We start from the raw sequence: 25,765 nt of genomic DNA, 5'->3' as shown, positions 1-25,765 counted from the left end.
TTTAATTATACAGTATATATTAGATTATTTAACCAAAGAGATAAAAACATACTATGCAGGAAATGCACCCCATAACATCACATAACTGTTAGTCTGTCAAAATAACAGATGACCAACACTATGAACTAGAGCACACTTCTTTTGCCAATATTCAATTAACCAAGATGATAAAGGACAATAATCCCATAAGTGCTAATCACCCATTTTATCCCTTTTCATAGGAACAAATCTTTCAGTAAAGTGAATTAAGTGTTTTCTTTTACTTGCAATGGGTATTTTTTAATTTTCATCAAAAAAAACAACAAAATGCACAGACTAATATTATATTTTAGACTATCTTCACGCGAAGTCTTCAAAGTAATGTGAATTATCTCAGAAGACATAACAGTTCACTCTTTAAATAGTCAGGTCTTTCTGAGGATGCAAACTTTCTTCTTTCTGAGAGAATTATGGAAAGGGTATCAAAGGATAAAGACATAAGGATATGCTCAATTTAGGTTTTCTCACCACTATGTGTTCATGTTCTTTCTTTTTTTTTTAATTTGTCATCCTCTAAAACTTTACTAGTATTTTCATATATGCTTGGCTAATAAACCAAAACACACAAGGAAACTTTGAGCTCTGTTTGATACACTGACCTGCAACTGCATGACCACATAGTTAAATCTGTCATTCCTTCCACATCCAATGAATCTACAGACATGATCTTTTCCTAAGAGAAAAAGGAGCAGATTAGCCAATAATAATGAAATTATGTGGTTTATTCCTTTAAATACCTAGCAAAATACTGGAAGAGATAGTTATATTTCATTAGAGATGTTTAGTAAACTAAGTCCCCCACCCCCACAGTTCAACAGCTGTAAACGCAACATCAGTTCTACCCTCAATTAAATAAAAGTATTCTCCTATAAAATATGCAGTCCTACCACAGCTATCACTCTTCTATAGGAAAACATGCATGGCAATATGCCTAAATGTCCACAAATTTGAGGCATTTTGGATTGGGAAAAGGTTATTTTCTTGCAAAGCTGATAGCTTGTTATAGACAATATTCCTAGCCATCATTCCTCTTTTCCTATAAGCTGAAGCGAAAGAAAACAGTAGTCATATTTTGTATTAAAAAATTGTAGAAAATGTAATTCCACTAATCTGATCCATGAATATTTTTTTCTAGAATACGATCTTTGCCTTTTAGCTACAAAAGACAAACTCAGCTCAGGTACACTGAGGCAGAGATAAAAGAATTGTAGTAGCTAAAAAAAAAATCAGTTTGGTTTAAGCCAATTTTCTTTAAAGCTTCCTCCTGTCCTAGGAGCGAACTATGGAGGAGAAGAGGGCCAGACAAAAATAATCTCCTTACTATCCTGCAGTTGTAAGGCAAAGCATAAGATTCCCCAGGTAAACAGAGAAAAAGGCAAGCCAAAGACTGCAGTAGGGAAATAGAAGGGGAATGCATCCTCGTTGTCATTTTGGTACCCATGTTCATTGACTGGGAGAGAAGCTGGGACCCCTTCTGCACTCTACTGGACCCCTAGAGACTGCACTCTACAACAGAACAGGGAAGCGTAGGGTTTAAGTCCCGCAGGCCATTTATGTTCCTTTCTGACACCATGGAAGCTATAGCCAAGAGGAAGCTGATGGTTGCAAGTGGTTGCTAAAGCTGTGCAAAATCTGTGTCACCTATGGTTTCTTTCATTAATTTCTTTACCCTTAGGATTACCAGAACGTCATAAACAGAAAAGAGAAGTGATAGGAGAAAAGCAATTGAAAAATTAAAAAAAAACATAACCGCTTTCAAAACACCATTACTGCTGGCAACAGATCTGGGGGGACTTTTTGTTACTGCTGTACTCATAGCTCCATCAAAACCCTAAAACTTGGCCCTACAGCTTCTGAATATTCTCACTTCACTTGATGGAAGAGTGGTTGACTGTTTATTGCTTCCTCAGGAAGCTCCCTGCCACATACAATTAAAAGAGATAGGCCCATTTAAACAAAGAAAATGGTATAGAATTCATCAAAATAGTTTCTTTTAAAAGAATTACTTTAAAAGAAATCTCTACAACTTCTGCAGATACATAAGTGCTAAGCTGTAAATATCACTGCTTTTCCTCCACTTTTTCCTTCCGCCCATTTATTTAAGTAAGACAGGCAATATTACAGACAGTATAATTTTATGAAGAAAAAGGATTTGCAGCAAATTTGTCAAGATGAAATTTTGTATATTCATTGCTACAGTTTCCAGTTAATGAAGTCTCATCTCAAGTATTTATGATTCATTCTACAGCCACTGTGGCTATGCTGAAGGAACATCTTCAGAGAAACGTGTATTAGTCAGATTTCATCTGCCAAATTCAGTAAACGTCCAAAACTTGGTTTGGTCAGAGAAACCCCATTTTAACTGGAGCAGCAACTCCAGTTGTATGGTAGATTCTCTGGAAACTAACTTTTATAAAAATATGAGGAAACAGGAAAGGACAGAAGTAGGGCCTGTACACCTTTTGAATAGCATGATCCTCCGCTGCTCCAGTGTGGCTATACACGCCTACTACACCTTTGCAGATATCTTCAGTTCCTTTTCCCTCAGCAAGAAAACAGCATTTTCTCACAGCTGCAAGCCACATGACTGGGGAGCAGGGGGAGAAGATGACGGTAACAGGCTGCAATGAACAACTATGCCCTTGAAAAGCTTCCTAAAGAGGGTACAAAGCCTACGTGCCATTCCCCAGGCTGCAGTGTATCACTACAGCTAGCTTTTCAGCCTACACCAGGCGCAACCCATCACTAAATTACACTAGAGAGCTGTAAATGAGTGAGGGAGAAGTCTGTAAGGTTGTGTGAGACAGAAACCAACTGAGTGAGTCTCGCTCTCACTGAGTGAGATGTGATAAATCTGTCTTCTCCCATCTCACTGTGGGAACAGATGGCCTAACACCCTGATTAAACAAAACAACCATCTGTTGCAGCAGATTTCTTTCAAAAAAACCAAAACAAAACAAAAACAGAGCTTAAAGAGTTAAACAGCATTCTGACAACAATAATTAGGCAACAGCATCACTGGCAGGGAAAAAAAAAATAAAAATCAAAGATTCAATAGATGACTAAGCTGTAATAAATGGCCATCTCAGTGAACATATTCCTTTTTCATAGTTAAGGAAGAAGACATAAAACTACTCACATATTTAAGCAAGTTTTGCTAGATCAGGGTCTTAAAAGAGATTCTTTGAAGTTTTTCGTTATTCACTGTACAGCATGCCTACAAAGTTATGACTCATTTCACCTCCACAATGAATGACAACACTGTTTTAATTTTCAAACTTTCTGAAAGCAAAACCAAAAAATAGTACAACCCTGCACTTCTGCCAACAGCTATTCTCATTTCAGTTTCACAGTTTCTGTGAAATAAGATTCTAATACAGAAATATACAAAAGTATGTTTATAACCTTGAGAATGTACCTAGTTCCAGTAAAGACTGGAAGAGCTGTTTTGCCGGATTGAGACATATTACACCTGTTTATTTAATTCTTTGTTAAAAGCCTGTTTCTTTATAATTTTCCCAGAAATGGTATATGATAATAAATATATTTTAAAAAAAAAATCCACACCTCACGAGAATTCTGAATGACACTGTCAGCTCACTGTCTTTCATTACATACTACTCATAGATCAAACTTTCCAAATATTTGCAAGAAAAGGATTTTCATGACAGTTACATTCCTTCCTCTGATTTATGTCCAAGGTAACTAGAACACCTTGAAAGCAAGAGAACATAAGCCCTTTGAGAAAAGGATAGTAATTACATACATATGTATAGATATATATACACACACACAGGTGCCAAAAAGGGGTAGAAGAACAAGACAAAAGTTGGTCTCAGAGGATGTATGCTATTAGAAGGTTGTTACAAAAATATCCTAAAAGAACTGTTGACAATTTCACCTGCTCTGAATCTGCATGAAAAAAAAAACTTGTCAAAAAAAGAAAACTTTCTACATCGTAAATGAAGCATTTAATAAAAAAATATTCTTCAAGAAATAATAATAAAGTGGTTTTGTACTTCCCATTTTTGTCTATTTTTCTTTAATTACTCTCTGCTTCAAATTTTTAACTCTTACATACTGAAAACTTGGGAAGGGAGAAAAATTAATGGAGATGGCTCCTAGGAGGCAGGATTTTATGTAAAACATATAATGGTCTTTACCATACTCTTATTTAATGAGAATCCGTTAAGTATGGATAAAAATATATGCATATAAAAATAACGTTACATATCTGTGTAAACTATAAATCTCAATATATGCAAAAGGTTTGCCTATTTTTTTACTGTAGTCACTTCCCCATCATCTACAACGTTCCTTATCTAAAACCAGAGCAGTTACACCATAATGTGGAACTTGCACAGCAATGACTAAAGGTCACCTCTAGTGTTACTATCATGGAATCACTGACTTTTTTTTTTTTCTTTTTTAAACTGTGCAAGAGAATAATAAGATAAGAATTAAGGAATAATATTTAGATTGTTTTCGCATAAGGAAGGTTGTCAAAAGAGCTCCTTCTAAAGATCTCATACAAAATCAGGGTTTCAGTTATATAAAAACTTTTTATTGTTTTCTCAGATAAATAATATTAAGAAAATAAATAACTGAAAGATCTTTATTTGGATTATATATTATTTGGATTAATTGCCTCAGTAGATCTGTTGTTCAGATGTTTCATTATTCTGTTCTTTTCATCTAGACAGCATTTCCCATGATTCAGTAGAACCAGAGACTCTTCCGCAGGAAGACTTGGGTTGTTAAAGTAATTATACTCCCCAAAGGAAGACTGGTAAGAAAATTATAATTTCTGTAAAGCCCTATGGCAATTATTCACAAATCAATTTTTTATTATTTCAGCAAACATTTTTTGTTTTCAAAAATATTTTAAAAAGTAAATAAGTTTTTACTAAGAAAAAGCATTTTTGTAACATCTTAACTCAAACTTCACTATACTCAAATTCACAGTAGAAAGTTATAAGGCACTCCAGTTATGCAGTCATATATAAGGTATTGTTTTTACAAATACATTGGCATTGTAGTGCTACCAAATTCCAATATTTTATTTCAGTTATTACTATTTTCCTTATTACTTTAGCTGCTTTACCTATATAATTTTAAAGACACTGGATTTTGTTAAATATAGAATCAGGCTCACGTGTGCAGAAAAAAAAACAGAAAACCCTTGAAAAATTACTTCTGAGCATTTAAAAACGCGAGAGTTAGAGAGTGTTTGTTTCTTCAAAACTCACTATCTTTAAGACAATTTCTTCAGAACCCTGACAAATTATTTCTAAATTTATGATTGGTAATACTGAAATTTACTATTCATCTCTGGACTAGAAACTAAAATTCAAAGAAAACTAATATGCAGTCCCTGAATCTCCTTGCTCGACTATATAATACCATATTTTTGTGAAATTCTTTAAAAAAATATAAACATAGGAACAGTTTGTGAACACTATAACATGCGACATGCTTGCCCTCTTAAATCTATAGAGGCTGTCAATTTCTGCTGCAATATGACCTTTACAGCAGATTAGGCAGCACCATTTATCATGCAGATTTTGTTTTATTCAAACTAAGAGTTTGAAAAAAAATTGGGCTGCTGACAGGGACGAATGTATTAGTCAAAACCTTCCAGATTCAAAATAAATTTTAAAGAAAAAAGTCACCCTTTAAACTTTTTTTTTAATAATCTTATGTTGTGAAAAGCAACGAAGAGAAGCCATTGCATATTTCTCTGTATTGATAGCTTCAGACATTAAAGTATTTAAAGGTACATCAAAAGTGACTATTCAAAACTGTGATTGTGAATGGTCAAGGACTTGAACCCTAAAAGTATTTCAGGACTCTACATCCCAATAATTTTTTTCCTACAAGTTACAGTATTTTAAAGTTGTTTGTTTGTTTGTTTGTGTGGGGTTTTCTGAAACATGTTTCCCATTTCAGCATTAGAATTGTTCTTGGCAATACTTGCAAGGGCAAAGAAATACAAATATTCTTGTCCTGGATGCTATGTGAAAGACCCACAAACATTCAATGCTAGATAGTGCCAAAAAAAGAAGAGACCATCTTAGAAAGGGGAAATAAAAAGCTAACAACAACAAAGTCTAGAGCAAAAAAGGTAAGGACAAGACAGGGATCCAGAATAAACTACAGCTGAGCATAGGTTTTACAGCAATTCAGGTTTTTTGCTGTTTTTATTTTCATGTCATCCTGTTTTAAAGAAAAGGTACATTGTAGCAAAATTTTCAGAAGCTGAAAGAGCTTCTATTCCACTTCTAATAAACATTTTAGCAATAACCTGCAGAATATGGGGGATATTTACTCAAACTATGACTAAATAGAGATTATAATGATTTTTTTAAGAGGACACACTGACATCCTACTTCTGGCATATCCAGGGTAGAGCCCTACCTTGCAATTTCTTCAACACAGCTACTTCCATTTTCAGCACTTGCTTTGGCTGCTGAGCTGATTCGACCTTCAGTGCAACATTCTCCCGAGTAAGCAAGTCCAGTGCATCGTAAATTTCTCCAAATCCTCCACCTCCTATTTTCCTCAACTATATTGGGGGGGGGGGGGGTGGGGGAAGGAACAAAAACAGATTTAAAAGAGGCAATAAGAAAGGAAACAAAACATCAATACTTCTTTGTACTGCCTGCCACACTGCAAACGCTGTTGTGTTACCAATAGATTTTTAAAATAACATAATCATATCCTTCAGTACGTAAAAGAGCTACTGAATAATCTACAAAGGTATGGTTAACCACAATTTGGAAGGGAATTATAGGAAAACAAGTTAATACATCTGATCTCCATCTGCACTAAATTTCTTGTATTTAATACAATAGAGGAGTGCACTAGCATTCCCAGCATCCATCTGACCAAAATCAGCATGCTGAATAAAGTCATTCCTCAAATAGTCACATACTACCCAGAGACCTTCAAATACCAATGCACAGTAATATTTTTAAAATATGCCATCTTCTTTTTTCAGAAATACACACACTGAATACTAAAGGTATAAAAGTTCTTGGACTTACTGAAAAGAGGGTATTTTCTATTACATGCAGTGACTTACACATAACAGCTAAATCATAAATGATAAGAAATGGCTAAGATTATCTTAGAGTATATATTTTATATGTTACATTTACTTATGGTTCACCAATACCATACTTATTAACAGACATACTAAAGAAACTTGCACCACTGAAAGTTTAATCTGTGTTAGAAGAAACTTGCACTACTGAAAGTTTAATCTGTGTTAGAAAGAGATAAAAAGAATGCTCCTGGCATATTTATTAGTTTGTACTACATTCAGAGCAAATACTAGTAGTTGTGTTTTCACTCTGCTTTAAAAGTTAACAGGGAACAGAGACCCGTCTGATGTTCAGTATCAAAAATGTCAACATTATTCCATGTAATGCTTTCATATGGTGATCTCCCCTGTAGCTACCATTCTAAAGCTGATAAAAGAGAAAAGGAGACAAAAAGAACTTACCCTAAGAAACACGCAATATAGTGTTTTTACTATATTTTACCTTGAAAGAACTGACATGGTTTTCTAAATGTAATTTGAAAACATACAGTTGCTAAGGTTATATGACTACACTGTATTAAATGTCATCTAAACATTCTGAGGATCTAGAGATCAGCAATATGTTGACCTGCCTTCAGATTCTGAAAATAAATCTAATGTCTCCTAATCCAGACAATCAGCCATCTGACTGAGAAGGAAAAACAATTTTTAAACCAGCCTAGGCCCTTAAGAATAAGGAAGAAGGTAACAGATAAAATACTCATATTGTTTACTTGCATTTTTCAAGTCATATCGCATGAAATTTTTATTCTGTCTTATTACAACAGTACTCAGTATTTCATCATGCACCTTCTGTCCTGAAGATCTTTTATCATCACAAGCAACTGCTATTTCAATATTCTTAAGACAAGGAAAGTATGGTCCAAGATACATCGCATTATCTACATTACTCACTTCTGGCCAATTCATTGCCAATTTTAAAAAAGTGCATAAGATAAACAGCACACCACAGAAGTAACCCACCTAAATATCTGCTTCTAGTGCAACACCTGTCAACTGCAAATTCACACGTCCATTTCCTTCTAAAAAGCATGCTAGCTTTTAGCAAATGCAATCTCCTCTTCTCCACAGGCTGTGTATTTTCTCTGAAGCAGCATAACATGCATAGCACCAACACAGGCCTGTTACTCTTCAGTCTACACATTTCAAGAACTTAACAAGTTCAAGTACAGAGTATGACAAATCCTGAATATGAAGTTTGCATCTCTGGACGTGACTTGTTTAAGGTACTACTCAGGTAAGAATCTAGGGTTAACTCTGAATTAAGCACAAACATGAGAAACAGAAACCTTTCAAGTCCGGTACAACTTGGTTACATTCAGATGTATTTAATATATGCAGACTGTTAGTCCTTACAGAAAGGGAAGAGAATGGTCATCTAAATATTGGGGAAAATAGCAAGTTTTAACAGGATTCTATTTTTAAAAAACAGTATATGTGTACCTGTGTATATCTCTTGAAAGTGTAGTTTCGTGACTAATTTGGCCATTTTAAGTCTGCATTTTTCTGTTCCACCTCTTGGTCGGGTGATGCCTGAGCTCTGAGCTATTAACAGAGCTCCAACAGTTAAACACAGACATTGACCTGACCATAGTTTTCAGCATAAGCACATAAATTTTCAGCATAGTACAAGCACAACAGAGACAGTATGGTGAAAAATGTGAGAGGGGAAAAGGAAAGAGGTGACACAGCCATCCTCACCCCTATATAATCTTATAGCAGTTTATCATATAACTTCATTTACCAGCTTTGAGAAACCTCCAGACTGAGAAAAATGCCTCTGAAAGGTTATTTTTTTCTATGTGCTTAAAAAAAATTTAAAAACAAACAAACAAACCCACAAAACAAACACACCACCACACTAATAAAGCAAACAGATCAATTTCTATCCTCGGATAAAGTACAACAGAATCATTAACATACACCCAATAATGACATCAGTCAATAATTCCAGGCACAAATGAACCTCTCTTTGATTGTAGAAAAAATATTTTCCATGCCCTTTGTCGCTGGGTCACACACCACATTCAGCAATGAGCCCACATTTTCCTTGGTCTTCTTTTTGCTGCCACTGTCCCTGGAGAAGCCTTTCTCGTTGCTTTTCACATCCCTCACCAGTTTCAACTGCCAGCTGAGCTCTGGCTTTCCTATATTCATCCCAACACACAGAGGCAATGTCTCCATATTAATCTCGGGCAGTCCATCCCTGTTTCCACCTTCTGTTCACTCGCATTTTGCTTCTGAGTTCAGACAGGAGCTGACTGTTCAAACATACTGGCCTCCTGCCACATCTGCTCAACATCTTTTACCTTGACAAGGACCAAGTTGCCCTTGTTTACACCTACACCACATTCTCCCATTTTGTACACCAGTTTCAACCTTTTCTTTGGATTCAGCACCTCACACCCCAAACTCATTTCCTCTATACTCTCCTTCCACTCCGATCTCTTTCTATGCTTCAAGTCGAAAGCATACAATTTCCAGTATGTTTTATCTTGGTACTTTCACATACACTGCATATTGAATGACATTCTTAAACCTACCTAAAACCAATCATCATTACAATCAAGTCTCTCCATGTCAGGATTGTAATAAATGCTTCAAAGGCAAAAAAGAGGGACGAGAAAAGGCATCAACAGAGGATAAAAGCAAATGCTAATAGATACAGAGACAAGTAGAAAGGGAGGGTGTCACTGAGGAAGAAATATTTTATAATGTCTTTTCTATGCTTACTTTTCAAAATACAATCACTCTAAAGAACATCTAGGTTAAAATTAAGTTTAATTGAGCATAGTTTTTAAAAATGTTCATGTCCACAAATTCCAGGTATGTTTTCACAAAGACCAAGGTCCTGAGCAGCAAAAATTCTGAATATTGCATTTCAGCTGCAAATCTTTACGTAAATTTCGGAATGCATACTTTTTTTTTCTTAAACTGCTTACAACAAAATAATCTCATGCAATCATACTACAAGAGCTGCCATTCTTCAATGGGGAAAAAAAAAAAGCAGGCTATTGGGAGAGTTCCACAAGGAACAATCAGAATTAATACTGATAAATAGGGACAATACTCATTGTCACCAAAACTTGAAAGTCCACTGGTTTATATCACCTCATCTTTCTACACAAGGAATTTTTAGGTACTCTACTGCTTCAAGAACACTAGCAAAAAACTTAAATACTTCATAACCTACCAGACCAGTGTTAATTATGCTAATATATATATATGTCAAGTACTAAGGAATTTCTAAAATTTGCATGCTATTTTCTTCCACTCGCAGACTGTCCTATGAAATCTTGAATTTAGAAAGAAGTATATCACCTTAGATGCAATCAAGAAATCCTTAGCGTTTGCTACAGAAATTAAGAAATTGAAGAGTTACCAACAGATAGTATTTGGTACTCATCCACCTGTAATACTTGATTTGGAATACATACAAGTTAAAATGTATAATCACATGAGATGAACAACAGCCTACTCTCAAAATTTTCCAAAAGACACCAATCTGATCATCATTCTTCATCGCCCAGGAAAGAAAATAAACCTGAAGAAAACAGGACTACTGTTGCACATATCTGACAACTGGATATTGATACATTAGTATGCTGTTATCTATTTATAATGCTATTTTATTGTATTTGATCTGATTCAAGACTACGCTTTCAGTTTTTACTTCACTGCAATATTGAGATGCAATATAAGAAAGTATTTTACAAATACTTACACTCCAAAGATAGCCGTTTAGGTTCTCCTTACACAAAAGGAAATACAAAGGTTTCCTACACAAAGCTAGTAGTATCAGCTTCCTGCATTTTTAAATGAAGGATAGGGCACAAGATAGTTGAAATTATTTTCTCTATATGAATTTGAAATGAATGATGAATCTGTATCTTCTATGTTCAGTCTCACAGTTTTGAATAAAATACTGAAATATGAGAGTAATAAGAAGTGTAGATGGTGCAAAAAATAGTGCTTCAGTATCTGTTTGCAGCCTACTAAACACACAGAGATACCCAGAATGTTCTATTATGAAGTGGCTTTTTTTTCCTTTCTTTTTTTTTTTAATCTAAAAAAAATCCACAAGCAAAAAAATTCTAAAGTGATCAGGGGAATGGAGAAGGAACTATGAGAACTCAGCCTGTTTTTCCCAAGCAAAAATAGTTTCAAATGGATACTGTTTCCCTCTAGATGTAAATCAAGGATAAGAACACCAAAAGGGAACAGAGCTATTTATGGTAAAGCCCATACTGGTACACAATCAAATGGATATAAAACAGCCAGGAATAAATCTATGCTACAAAATATAACAAACAAAATTTCTAATTGGACAAACAGCAAGGTCCTGAAAGATATTCCTGTAAGAACTCACAAATCTCAAAATCTGACTAGTTTCAAGAGGGTGCCTGACTGATTTCTGAAACAAACTGACATAATCACTGGCTGATTGGATTTCATATACTAACAGGACCTCCCAGTTGCACTCTGAACAGCCACTAAGTCAGGATTTAAAAGCTTTCCTAGGTCCTTACCAGAAAAAAAACCACCTTAAATCCATGTAACTTCTTTTTAAAGTAGGATAAGAGAAACAAGTGGTTTTCAAGTCTTTCACCATTTAACATAAGAATTAAGCAAAATACATCTCAAAAGAATTTTGAAGCAGAATTCAAAGTGCAAACTACTTCTTTTTTAAAACCTGTTTTAAAGAAGAAAAAGAACTGCAGGAAGGCATACTCACCACCTTCCATCTTTCTTTGACCAAGATTCCCACACTGAGGATGTCAGGCTGCTCCCCTCCTCCACTCATTGCAACCTGCCGAAGCGATGGAGTTATGCAAAGTCTATGTCAGTAGAAACCATCCAGATCCAAGGAGTGGCTTCCATTTAACCAGTGACTGCAGAAACAGAGCAGAACATGGGACCTCAATGATTAACAGAATAACATGAAATACAGAAAAAGTTGCATTTCTCACCTAGCACCTTAACTAGCTTTGTATCCCATAGTGACTTATGTTGGAATTCTAGAAATCAACTTCCAGTACAGAAAGAAATTCAAGTATATTCTTCCTTATTTTTTTAAGTTGCTCTCTCTCAAACCTCCAGTGCCAATCTCAATAGTACTAATGAATATAAACATTTTCAGAGTTATATTCTGCAGACAGTTTCAAATCGCTGTAAATCATAATTACATTTAAATTTAATTTTAATAACTTTAAAAATCTAATCAATAATTTACTAAATAATTCCTTAAGTAATTAATAGTAATATATAATAATAAGCTTAAGGTAATATAAACCAAAAAATTACAAAATTAACAATAGATACTTAAATCGGTATTGTAATTTAAGTTATTGCACTGCATACAGACTATTCCACATTTTACAAAGCGTTTCACATAGCTAGGATTACTTACGATTAAATATGATTAAAGTACAATTTTGTTGGTTTATGTCAGGGTAAAAATAGCTAAAGGGAAAAAAAACTTGTCCTGGGTAATTCTATCAGTTTAATTTTTTAATTTTCTGGCTTTAGGCAATTATCTCTAATTTTATACAGCAATATAAAAATTCATCTTTTGGAGATTAATTCATCCATAATGGCTCCCATCAGCAACTACTACAACCAATTAAAAGCTTATTTCTATTGTTTGAAGCTTTTCTAGAATTGTGCTTATTTGTTACACTGGTATAATTATACAAGTGTAACTCTTTGTACAAACTCTCCTATCCAATGATAAGACTCTTCAAAAGTGTATTTGCTTTGGGTTTATTTCTATCACTTCCTAAATAGCATAAACCAAAAGTGAAAAATTCTTTTCTCCCTGAATCAACACACAAATGATATGCAAAATTGGTACAACCATTCTGTTTTAAATTAACAGCATGTCCTTCCATGTGGATAAATGCCACATTTACTAATGGGGCTAAATTATGCTTTTTAAAAAACAACCTGCTGCTTAAACAACCTGACTTTTAAGATAGACATTCATTTGACATAACAGTAACTGTGGTGGGTTTTTTTCCATATTCTTTCATATTTATTTTTCATATTTCATTTATGCCTTTCTTGCTTCAATTGTGAATTCTGACATTTAAACCAACTCCAGACAAAACAGACCCCTCTGGAGAAAAATTAATCTAGATTAGCTGAAGATCTAAATTTATACCCAAATGAGAGTGGATTACATCCCTGTAAAAGAGTGTTCATTCAGAATATGTAGCCTGAATTGGTTTAATTCAAACAAATGAAGGGAAACCAAATTAATATTGCATATTCTGAGTAACTGCGTCCACCCTGCAATTCAATCAAGTTGAACAAAACAAATTTAAATTCTACCAGTGCTGGTAAATTCTCCCCTGCAGATAAGGTCAAAATTCTAAAGAGAACTATAGTCATTTACGTGAACACCCTTAACATTACTAACCACTGACCATAATTACTGGCCTTTCTAACCGAATTATCATAACACAGTCAGGAACTAAGGAAGTCAAAGAGAAAATGAAATGGCACTAACGAAGGGGAAAAGGTCTATTTCCAAAATTACATGCTTACAGCATGTACGGTGATTTTTCCATTTAATGAAATCTTTGCTTCCCCTTCCACCACCCCCCAGTTACATCAAAGTAGGTGGTGGTCTTCACCAAGTAATATGTTTACTCCTATATTGGGACTTGAAGGGGGTTTTTTTCCTGACTCCTGCTTAAAAAAAGTAATAGAGAAATAATTCATCTCAAAAATCTAGAAAAATCTAAAATTGGCAAGTATGATTTTACTGAAGCTTTCAAACATGAGCAAAATTCATCACCTGTTGGATAAGTAGATGTTTTATTAAAGCAAAGATACAATAACAGTGGTTTTAGAGTTTTTTTAATACTGCTATCAGCCCTAATCTGATACCTGGTTAGATACTTTTTTTTTTTTTAAATACATTTCAAATACAATTTATAGTCATAGCTCTGACAAACATTTCCAAGAACTATTCATTCATGCATTCTTGAGCATACTATGAGAGCATCAGTAACTGGCCCAGAATCCAATGGTGCAAAACATATACCCACAGAACCATCCCATACTTTAATAATTATCATAGAAATACCATATTACCATAGATAACATCTGCATGGCCAGTGTAACAAAATCCTCATTCATATACAATTCCTCAATCCTATTCCAATACACTAATTCCTTGTTAAATCTCTTGTCATCCTGTATCATTACAAAGCAATAAAATCCATTCTATATCAACAGTCACCGGTATTCAAAGCACCAAAACCCCAGGACTCACTAAACTGTCGTGCACAGGAGGCAAAAGTTCTCTCCTGAGCCCCTGAAGGCAAGGTGCTAGACACCTCCTGAAGCTTAATAATCAACTGCAACCACTATTTTACTTGAAAAATGCAAGTTTTACAAACATGTTGATGTTAATTTGAAGAATCCTGTTTTGTTCAAGACCCCAAATAAAGTAGCTGGAGCATCCAGTCACATATTTCAAGGCCAGAAAGTTTGAAATTAGCCCAAACTTTCATCTGATCAGGCCACATAACTTCACCCCTTTCAGTGAATTAGCACACGTTAATACGTAAGAGTCCAAATAATGAAGAGTCCCCTATCTTCACTGGTAACATGTTCCAGTACATCCCTTCCCTCACAGTAAGCATGACTCGCTTTGTTTCAAGGTTTAATCTGTCTAATTTTAGTTTCTTACCACATGACTTTGTTACAGTTTTGGAAACCAAATTTCATTCCCAGTAATTTCACCTCATTTAAGCATCTAAACACATTTTTTAACCTTCTCTAATCCAATAAATGAAGCTTTAAGCCTTCCATCTTATTCCATGGGTCTTTTATGTGGTCCTCCTTTGAAAATCCTCTCCTTGCTCCATATTCTTCTTGTGGTATGGGCAGCAGCATTGAGTTAGACACCAACACTGAATTACACTCAATCATACCAATACGTAATACGGATGAAAGATGATATTTTTTATTTCTTTGTGATAGTAGTCTTTTTTCCCCTAATTTAAGTTTGAAGCTGTTTTATACTTCTGCTAAATCACAACTCTATCAGATGCTTATACACCTCCATGCTTACACTCAGGCACTGCTGTGAGAATATGGTTTCTTTAAAGCCTTTATTCGCAATCTGATCTAGATGGCCTCATTGCTCTGATGTGTTCTCTAACAACCTTAACACTGTATAACTGAAAATCTGTTAGTTGTTAATGTACTGCAGTGGATAAATATTTTTATACTCCTTACCTAATAATAGAAAACACATATTCTGGTAGGTGCAATTTAGGTTATGATCGCCTTCTCCAAATTCATGTAGAAAAAAAAAAGACATTATTGGAGAGGACTACATTTAAAGGACCTTTGGACAGACATCAATATGCATTCTTTGGAGGTGGTGCTCAGGACAAAACAAACATCTCTGAATTTTGAAGGACTTAAATTCAGATTGTTTGGCCCATTCTAAATTCCACAGATGAATAAAAGACTCATAAAAGTACATACAGTCCCATTTGTATTATTGAAATATAGCCATATGTTGCTTTCAGTGTAGCTGTTTAACAGCATACAATGCTGTTAAACGATTTAAGAAAGCTCCAGCATACTCTGTATCCCACCGAAGGAGATGAACAGTTAATGACATACAGTTAAGGTGCAAGCTTTCCCTTACTCATTAAACAGATGAATCCTTTAGCAGTGCAGTTTTATAGGTGGCAGTACGGTTATTTTCTGCACAACGAACACTTTATAATTCTCCTAAAAAAGTAACAGACATTTTACTTGCAATGTATCTCATAAAATTCTATGTTCATTAACTCATCAGTTTCCTTATCAGACCAGTTCATCAGATCAGAGGAAATGTGTAAGATAGCAAGAGTTATCACAATTAAAGTTAATTAGCCCTCTGTCAAATTTATTTCCAGGTGACATGCCATGCAACAACTAGGACAACACAATGAGTAAAGACTTTGTTCCTGTATTGGGTTTGCATGGTGAGGTTTTGGTAGCGGAGGGGCTACAGGGGTGGCTTCCATGAGAAGCTGCTAGAAGCTTCCCTATGTCCAACAGAGCCAATGCCAGCCAGCTCCAAGATGGATCCGCCTCTGGCCCAGGCCAAGCCCATCAGCGATGGTGGTAGCACCCCTGGGAGAACAGATTTAAGAAGGGGGAAAAGTCGCTGCGCAAAAAGAAACTGCAGCCAGCTGAGAGGAGTGAGAACATGTGAGAGAAACAACCCTGCAGCCCCCCAGGTCAGTGAAGGAGGGGGAGGAGATGCTCCAGGCGCCGGAGCAGAGATTCTCTTACAGCCCATGGTGAAGACCATGGTGAGGCAGGCTGTCCCCCTGCAGCCCAGGGAGGTCCACAGTGGAGCAGGTATCCACCTGCAGTCTGTGGAAGACCCCATGCTGGAGCAGGTGGGTTCCCGAAGGAGGCTGTGACCCTGTGGGAAGCCCATGCTGGAGCAGGCTCCTGGCAGGACCTGTGGCCCCCTGGAGAGAGGAGCCCACGCTGGAGCAGGTTTTCTGGCAGGACTCGCGACCCCACAGGGGACCCACGCTGGAGCAGCCTGTGCCTGAAGTACTGCAGCCCATGGAAGGGACCCATGGCTGGAGCAGTTAGGGAAGAGCTGTCTCCCATGGGAAGGACCCCACGGTGGAGCAGGAGAAGAGTGAGGAGTCCTGCCCCTGAGGAGGAAGGAGCGGCAGAGACAGCGTGTGACGAACTGACCCCAACCCCCATTGCCCGTCCCCCTGCGCTGCTGGTGGGGGAGGAAGGAGAGAAAATTGGGAGTAGAGTTGTGCCTGGGAAGGAAGGAGGGGTGGAAGGAAGGTGTTTTAAGATTTAGTCCTTATTTCTCATTACCCTGCTCTGATTTGATTGGTAATGAATTAAACTTCCCCAAGTCAAGTCTGTTCTGCCCATGATGGTAATTGGTAAGTGATCTCTCTCTGTCCTTATCTCGACCCATGAGCCTTTCATTGTTATTTTCTCTCCCCCGTCCAGCTGAGGAGAGGGAGTGATAGAGCGGCTTTGGTGGGCACCTGGTGTCCAGCCAGGGTCAACCCACCATAGTCATATAACATAAGCCTTTGCCTGGAAACTGATCACAGTATAAGAACAGGTAAAGGAGGGTCAGTGCTTATATGCAGAATTTAATACTGTACAAACAGCATCTGTTATTTAAAGCTCTTCTATCCACTTAACTGCTTTTAACTACGTATCACCCCCACAAAAGACTTCTTTAATTTATCCCAACCAAGTACACGAAAATATTATATGCTATTAGAAAATAACAGTGCAAAACTTCCAGAAAAAAACAAGTCAATTTTGTAAAAGCTGATTCTAGCTCAGCAAGCAAAGGCAATTGTTTTACGCAACTTGTGTGCGTGTACATAACTTCTTTAGAGATGGCCCTAAATTGAAGCCAATCTCTGCTTACCAGCCTTTGTAGATGTTTAAATCCAGATCTAAGATTGAGAAAGTAACACAGACATTTTGGCTGAATGAGGTACTGTAATCTTCAGGACAAAGCAAGTAAGGAGAAAAGATTACTTCTGTTCCACAGAAAGGAAAAATATACAACCTCTTGCCTCCCCTGTGGAATAATATCAACCTTTTGCTATTAGGAACTCTCTATGTTTATTACGAGCTCTATCTGCTTGCTTTCAGTTCATTTAAGAATCTAGTAAATTAACTGGAATCTACCAAAGTTGCTTTACACTTCTGTACTTTCTACTTCTGCGCAGAAAAAGAACTTAAACGAACAAAGAAAAGTTTAACAAGTCAACATAAAGAGAAAATCAGAGCAGGAAATGTTCAAAGGTCCTAATTCCACCACATTTATGGTAAAGTCCACTGTCTTAGGCTGAGAAGCACGTTCAAATTGTAAATTCTAAGACCAGAAATGTTTTAAGTGTATCTATTTGAACATCCAAACTAGAAAGCTATCCTACACTTACAACCTGAATATTTTCTAAATACATTCATTAGAAGCTGTGGTCCTGAAAATCATCATTCATCATGTCAACAAGAAAACTAAATTTAAGACCTTGACCTAAATTTCCAACTGTACTGGTTGTGAAGAAAATCTTTTTAAAAATTCAACAGATAACCAATGCCATTTTAGGTTTTTCTATCTCAAGCTCTTGGGTGCCAAAATACTCATCACCACTTGCATATTCCAGGTGTGAAAAGCTCCCAACTGTCTTGTGTGCTATTGCCAAGAGTCTAGATTTCCTTCTGGCAACTTCTGCACTTAAAGCTATGTTGTTATTACAAAGTGGCAATATTTTCTCAGTTTGAAGACAGATTTAAAAATATAACGTTTAGTTTCAAGATAACAGTCTTATTTTAAAAACACGTATTTCAAGCTACCACACTTATTTCCAGTCTGCAAGAGATTTCAGCACCAAAATGTTACAAAAACCCAAGTAAGGCAACGTTTATGGAAGGAGTATATTATCTTTTACTAAACCAACTGATACAGGTGGCAAAACCCTACAAGTTTTAAGCACACAAACCCCTCTTCAAGTCCAAAATAGAATAAGCAATTTCAAAATTAAATTGAACTTGAAAGTAATTGCACTGAAGCAAACTTCATTATGTTTCTTTATTAGACCAACTGAGATAAGAAGTACTCTATACCTTGCCATAAAGGAAGGGAAGCACCTGGGTATGCGCATGACGGAGAGACTATAGGGTTGTGGCTCCTATGAGAAACACAGCATGTAATTTATTACCTACAGAAAATCAGAAATTTCTGGTCAGGGAGAATTAGAATGAGTCATGAAACAAAACCTCTGTTTAATCCATGATATTTTTGTGATGGTATTTTTTAGCTGAGTTAATTTCCTAATTTGATCTGTCACACAATTGCACAAAGACTTATGTCAGAAAAAGAGAATGAATGGAAGTTAGCTGTGGGGGACTACTGTGGTGCTTTCAATTCAAACCAGTTGTTGAACTACAAGCTCAGGTGCAGAGCCTTTAATACTAACGTGGAAACCTAACCCTTTGGAGAGGTTAACTTCATTCCAAATAACACTGTATCATTCTAATTTTTTTCCCCACAACTCGGAGTGAGTTCCAAATCAAAAAGAAGCTTGTGAAACCTTATTCATTGCTCCAAAATTAATTTAAAAGCTTAGTTTTTAAAAAAGAGCTGTATTTCTGTGTCTTAGATTCACTATAACTGTTGTATTTACAACAAAACCTAAATGGAACTACAAGTGGGGGTTTTTGCTATTACAAGAATTTGTTTTACCTGTCATAAAAGTCTTTTTCAAAGAAACTAGTTCTCTGATCACTTACATGAAGCCAAAAATATTTTTAAACACACAAATGGAAAGTCAGTTCTGCAATTACCTAAATTACACAGCGTTACAATAATTATTTTTCAAGATCCTCGTAAAATTTTCATGGCAGAAGAGTTAAGTGATCATGAAACGTGGGTTTGAACACTGATACAAAGACAGCTTGAAGTCAAACAATTAAGATACTTTAAATAGTGACATAGTAACATAATATCAAACTATTCACAGTCTGGATTTATCAGCAAAATAAAAATCTTTGTTTCCAGTTTTTTGAAATGTTGGAATAGTCATTTATCTTCTTAGGATACACTTACAATATTAATAGATTAGTATCAATGTCACTAACTTTATATACCAAGGAATAACATAAATTGATCCTTTAAGACACTCCAAACCCTTTCCACTAGTACTATCTATTTCTATTATTTCATAAATCAATTTTCTCAGTAAGGAAAAACATAAATGCCCAAGCCAGGCATACAACACACAACTACAGAAGGCAAGAAGGCAAATACACTGCTCTGAAGAATTTCTTCCAAAGCCTCCGCAACTTTTGGCAGTAGATCCACAGCACTTTATAGAGAAGAGCTGCTGCTAAGGACTGTCCAAGAATGATGCAAAGGCATATATACAACTAACTGCTATTAACTTCTCAATGCTTAATCCAATCAAGTAAAGTTCAGGGTAAACTATAAACATAAATGGGACTAACACTTAACTTTTTTGAAAATACAAAAAAATCGGGAGACGAACTTTGGTGACATGATCAGATAGGTGACATGCAAATAGCAAAATGCTGTCTGCACTGATATTGATCAAAAGATCACCAAGACTGCCAGTGGCAGACAAGCAGCCCAGCTAGCAGACCACAAGACTATACTCACTGTATTGTGCCCAGACTGCAGCACCATGCACAAAGCAATCCGGGTCTCGCTAAAAAAAGCTGAGACTTTCCTTGATATGTCAGTTGATAAAGCACATCACAAAAACATGGTGAATAAGGCCTGACACTTTGCTAAGAAGAACAGGAAAAAACCAGAGGAATAACCCTTTTTTAATCTGTAATGTCTAATCTCTTAGCATCCTTATCTTAGGAGCACATAGCTCTTAAATCTGCAGCAGTATTGTGACAGAGAGCGAGCACTGGCCGTGCACACATAGGTATTCCATCTCCTTAAGTACCTGAAGACAGTAGCTCTCCTTTTTGCCAGTGTGTGAAATGAGATCAGTAATGAGATCAGGTGTAACCAAGCAAGATGACTCCAAAAGAGCCTAGCTGACAGGAAGGTGGAATCTGAGTGAGCCCACGCAGTGCAGGAGGTCTACCAAACTCTGACAGGCTTTGGCCTCCTCGATGAGGGGAATGCACAGCCATCCTGCCACACAATGCAGCAATCCCTGAAAGAGTTAAGGAGGAAAGACGCACCATCACATTACAGTTTATGCAGAAGACACCTCACTATTTTCAAGGAGGATTGTACTTTCCAACAGTAGGTCAACAGTGCTGGAAAAGTCAGGCACAAAGGGAAGATGAGAAACTACAGAGACCCTGTGTTGACCCTCATGCCAAGACAAACTCAGCACTGATATAAACATCCCCAGCACCAGCGGGTAGGAGACAGCGACATTAAGTGGGCCCTTATGAACTGCCAAATGACATGAGAGGTGGGAAATGGCTTGGTGCTTGGCTATGCTGAAGAAGGTGACACTAAGGCAGCTAAAATAAACCTACAACAAGCTATTGCCAGCGCAACAGCACAAGCTATTACTTTATCTTCAGTTTGAGCTGGCTTCAGCGGGGCTCTCTACAGTGCCATGGAGTCTCCCTTGTTCACAGAATATTCCACAATGATCACATGGGCTCAGGCAATATCGAATCTAGAAGCACAATCCACAAAAACAAAGGAGATAGGTAGCTCATCTAGGACTGCCTGACCAGTCTGTCCCTAACAAATATTCATGCTGGGGCTTTCCAAGGTACAGGGGTTAGAGACAACAACATGACTTGGCCAGAACATGCACTTGCTTTGTAGCCATAGTTGAAGGCAGCTTCAAGCAATGGTGACTGAAACTTGAGCTGCTAATTGGAGGTCCTTCAAGGTTTGAAATGGAAGACAGGTATTAAAAAACTGAAATGGAACTTTGGCAAAGGCATTTAAAGTTGGGACAAATCCAAAAATATCAACTTAATTTGCAGCAGAAAAAAAATAGGTTAGACAGTAGAAAAGTAGATAGTATGGACAGCTAATCACAAAAGCAGACAGGCTGCATTAGATAAAAGATCCACCTAGCCCAATCTCCTGCCTCTGACTATTGCCAGCAGCAGACATCTAGGGAAGAATACAAGGACACAGAAAGCACATAATCACACTTTCCCAGAATATTTTCTGAGGATATAGCGAGCTGGGACACAAAACACTTTCTGAGCCAAAGATGGTATTTAAGATTTTTCATCTCCAAGTTCATCAGATCTTTTCCGAATCCATGAAAGCTTTTAGCATCCATAACAGTCTACTTAATTCCACGCTGTGGGAAGAAGCACATCTTTGTTTCCAATTTGTGTTCTGCTAGTTACATTTGAGGTTCACTAACCCTTGTACTGGAAGGTAGACTTCACAGTTGCTCCCTGTTCACCTCTTAGTCCTACACAGGGAATACACTGCTACCATATGCCCCCTCATTAACCTCTTCATGTATTTAGTCTTTCACTGATTTTGATCACCATCTGTGGGCATTCTCCAATGCTATTGCATCCCCTCGGAGATGCAGAGACCAGCATTGTTATTAGGCACTGACCTGCTATTCTCAGAGAACCTGCAAGACCCCATTCCAGAGAAGCTCATCACTGTGTAAATTTTAAAATTATTTTTCCCTACATAAATTGCTTTATGATAATTTTCATTTTTCTTTACCTCAGAGTTGCAAGGTCTTTCTCCAGCTCTTCCCTGTCGGTCTTATTCTTTACTAATTTTAATACCCTTGTATCACCAGACTTTGTAACTTCAGTATTTGCATCTTTTCTAGATCACTTCTGAATACAAACTACAGCACAGAGAGCTACACTTTTTAGGCTGATGAGCTACCATTTATCAAGCTCAATATTTACATTTTTATTTCAGGTTGCATGAAAAAAAAATTTGCACAAATTATTCACATATGGAAAACCTGACTCCTGATCTTCCATCTGCATCATTAAAGGCGCTGCTTTCAAATTCGGAACAGATTCCTTGGATATCTAAACACCATCCTTCTTCAGAAGGCTGTTATTCAGCATGTGACATAATTCACGGGCACATTTTTTAGAGATACTGCCTGACCATATCTCCCATTTCTGCTTTATTTTGGTCTTGCAAACCAAGCAGTCTCTCTAACACAGACCAAGTAGAAAACAAAGCATAAAATATCAATTAAGAAAGACTTGAAAAAGGTCAAAAGAAAGCCAACATGCATGAACAGCAGGTTAAGAGAATTTCTAAGTAGAAAAAAGGAAATAATAAAAGAAATAGTAAATTACAGCAGGTGCAAAAGCACAACAGGGAAAAAGCAAACCAGACTGAGGAAGAAAAATAAAATACATTAAAACTGATAATAAATTTTTCTTCAGACAATGGGAATAGAATGCTTGCCAGAGAATATGTAGGACCAATAAATGGTCAGAATATAAGAGGTGTATTCAAAGAAGGTAAGACTGCAAAAGAGAAGCTCAATGATTTTTTGCATCTGTGTTGACAGCTGAAAAAAAATAAGAAAATATCCAGAAAGAAACACTTCTTTCTGAAACACATCAGAAAATTTGCCTTAAATTGAAGTAACTGAAAAAAGAAATAGGGAATATGTAAAACCAAATTCAAAGTAATGCCACCAGTGACAGATGATATTTAGCTAGGCTTAAAACAAACTTAAGAATTAAATAGCTAATCTATTTATGAGGGTACATAACCTCTCATTTATACTTACACTGGCACCTAAGCATTGGAGTGTGGCAAATATATTGCCAATTTTTAAAAGGTGTTACACGGGACATCCAATAAGCTTCAGGCCTGGAAATCCAATATTTGTACTCAGCAAATTAGTAGAAACTGTAATGATGAAAGAATTACTGAACGCTTGAAGAAAAGTAATATAGTTTTGAGAAGATAACAGCTTTGATAAAACAAAGTGCCATCTTCCAAATCTAAGAGTACTTAAGAGAGAGTCACGTGAGTAAGAATGATCCAAATAAAGCCTATTTGGATTCCTAAAAGGTATTTGACAAACTCTTTTTAAAGAAACTAAACAGACATGGCATAAGAGTACAAGTCCCTTACATATAAAAATAACTGGCTAAAAGGCAGGAAACAGAGGACTAAACAGCCATTTCACACAGTGGAAAGAGGCTACAAGTAGAGTTCTGCAAGAAGCAGGATATGATCTGTGCAGTTCAAGGAAAACAGGGTGAGATCTAAGGTAACAAAAGCTGGCTGACAACAACATGTGACTTGGTTTATAAAAAAGAGAGAAAAAGAAATTATGAGGGACAACTGTGAGGAACTGCTGGGTGACTTTATGGTACTGAATAACCAGGCAACAAAATGGTAAGTGAGGTTCTGTGTAGGTAAATGTAAAATTACGTACATCAGAAAAATAATCCTAACTTCTCACTAAAAATATGAGAAACTATTAGCAATCAAGAGTAAGATCTTGGTATTATAATATACAGTTACAAAAGATGCCAACTCAATACTAAATAGCAGTCAAAAAAAAACCCAAACAAAAACCCAACCCCAAATGTCAGGAATTCAGACAAAACAGATGACAACATGAAGATCATGTATATGTCCATGTATATGATACCTTGAGTACTGTATGCAATTCTAGTCCGTCCTATCTCACACCGATCCCCCCCCCCCCGCAAAAAAAAAGGAAAAGGTTCAGAAGATGGAACAAGATAATCAGAGATACAGACTAATTTCCACAGGAAGTAATGAATGACAATTTTTTGAGAGATGATGGGAAGTAGAGAGGGGTATTTGGCAGAGGTCTACAAAGTCATTAGGGGCATGGAAAGGTTGGCTAGGAATCAACTACTCACAATTTCATTCAATAAAGGAACTAAAACATATCAAAAGAGGTCAGCAGAGGCAAGCTCAGAACAAACACGAGAAAGGAGTTAACCTGTGCAACTTCTTGCCAATGGATACTGTGAATGATAAAGGTTTACCATGGTTCAAGAGGACACTGGACAACTACATGGAAAAGAAAATTATTATGGGTTACTGAAAATATGTATTAAGCATATTCGGCTCTGGTAGTCCCTTAATAGAAAATGCAAAAGTACTAGAGGAATGTATCATGTATGTTTTCTCTGCTCTTGTACTTTCCCGTAGGCATCCACTTATGACCACTGTTGAATACAGATCTTTAGTCTGCTGCAGAATTTTACATTCAAACATTATGTTTGGGAAGAAAGAGAGAAGACAGAGAAATTCTGCTCCCTGTAACACCATAAATTCAAATGAACTGAACTTATGAGCTGTGATTTGAATTAAATTGTTGTGCATAATCTTTTGTCAGTTACTTAAAAGAAGCTCCAACCCTAAAACTGCTGACTAACTGTTGTGGGAATGATGACAGAAAGGATACCATTTCAACTCAAGTAAGCTCTTTTTTCTGACACTTCTGTGAGGTCTTTTTTTAAATAAAGAAAAATAAAAAATTATAAAGCTCTGTATGCAAGAAATACTCAAGATCTCCAAGTACAATTTGTTCCATTATTTCAACAACTATTTTCCATGTGCTGTCCCTTCCATTTTATGCTGGGTTTAGTCTCTAGTCTCAGTGTCTCTATTTGTAATACTCTTCCCATCAGTTGGCGTATCTCCTATTCCCTCCAGCACAAGGCTTCTCATTCAAATGCAGATTTTCACATGCACATTAAAAACTAACAGTAATCACTAATATTATAAGCTTGAATTCTACCTCTAATAAAGGTGCACCAAGCCACTCTGCGAACAGCAATGAAATTATGTTGATTTAATAGCTTGCAGCTATAGTACAGGCCTGCTACTTTCAATGATCCTCCATATTCGCTCATCTTTTTTTCACTTATGATTGAAATGGAATACTCCTTTTTAAATTTGGTATCATTACACAGAGCAAGTTTGTGATCCTGTCAACCAGTAAAATTAGAAACATACTCCTCAGCTGAAGCATTAAAATCTATTACAATATGTATTTTTTAAAATATAGAATAACCACCATTTAAAAAATGAGTTTCCATGTAACTTTTGCAAAATGTTAGCTTACATAAAGATGAAAGGAAACA

At 36.4% G+C, this 25,765-nt stretch overlaps 1 protein-coding gene across 3 annotated transcripts in view; it reads right to left on the bottom strand.

Annotated features, from left to right (window-relative positions):
* TTBK2 (tau tubulin kinase 2) overlaps positions 1-25,765 on the bottom strand; it is a 99,769-nt gene that overhangs the window by 59,587 nt on the left and 14,417 nt on the right. For 2 of the 3 annotated variants that reach the window (XM_049825914.1, XM_049825916.1), the window contains exons 2-4: positions 11,880-12,036; positions 6,457-6,604; positions 639-712 (exon numbers count right to left, since the gene is read on the bottom strand). In XM_049825914.1, the coding sequence (XP_049681871.1) occupies positions 639-712; positions 6,457-6,604; positions 11,880-11,948 (291 nt within the window). In that variant the 5' untranslated portion in view covers positions 11,949-12,036. Of the gene's footprint in view, positions 1-638; positions 713-6,456; positions 6,605-11,879; positions 12,037-20,643; positions 20,753-25,765 lie in introns of those variants that run through there. The other variant, XM_049825915.1, reaches the window with a different exon arrangement.

Source organism: Accipiter gentilis, chromosome 22 (genome assembly GCF_929443795.1).
Source record: "Accipiter gentilis chromosome 22, bAccGen1.1, whole genome shotgun sequence".
NCBI classification, from domain to species: Eukaryota; Metazoa; Chordata; class Aves; order Accipitriformes; family Accipitridae; genus Astur; species Astur gentilis.
The sequence above is the reverse complement of the archived record's forward strand: the minus strand, read 5'-3'. Positions and strand labels throughout refer to the sequence as shown.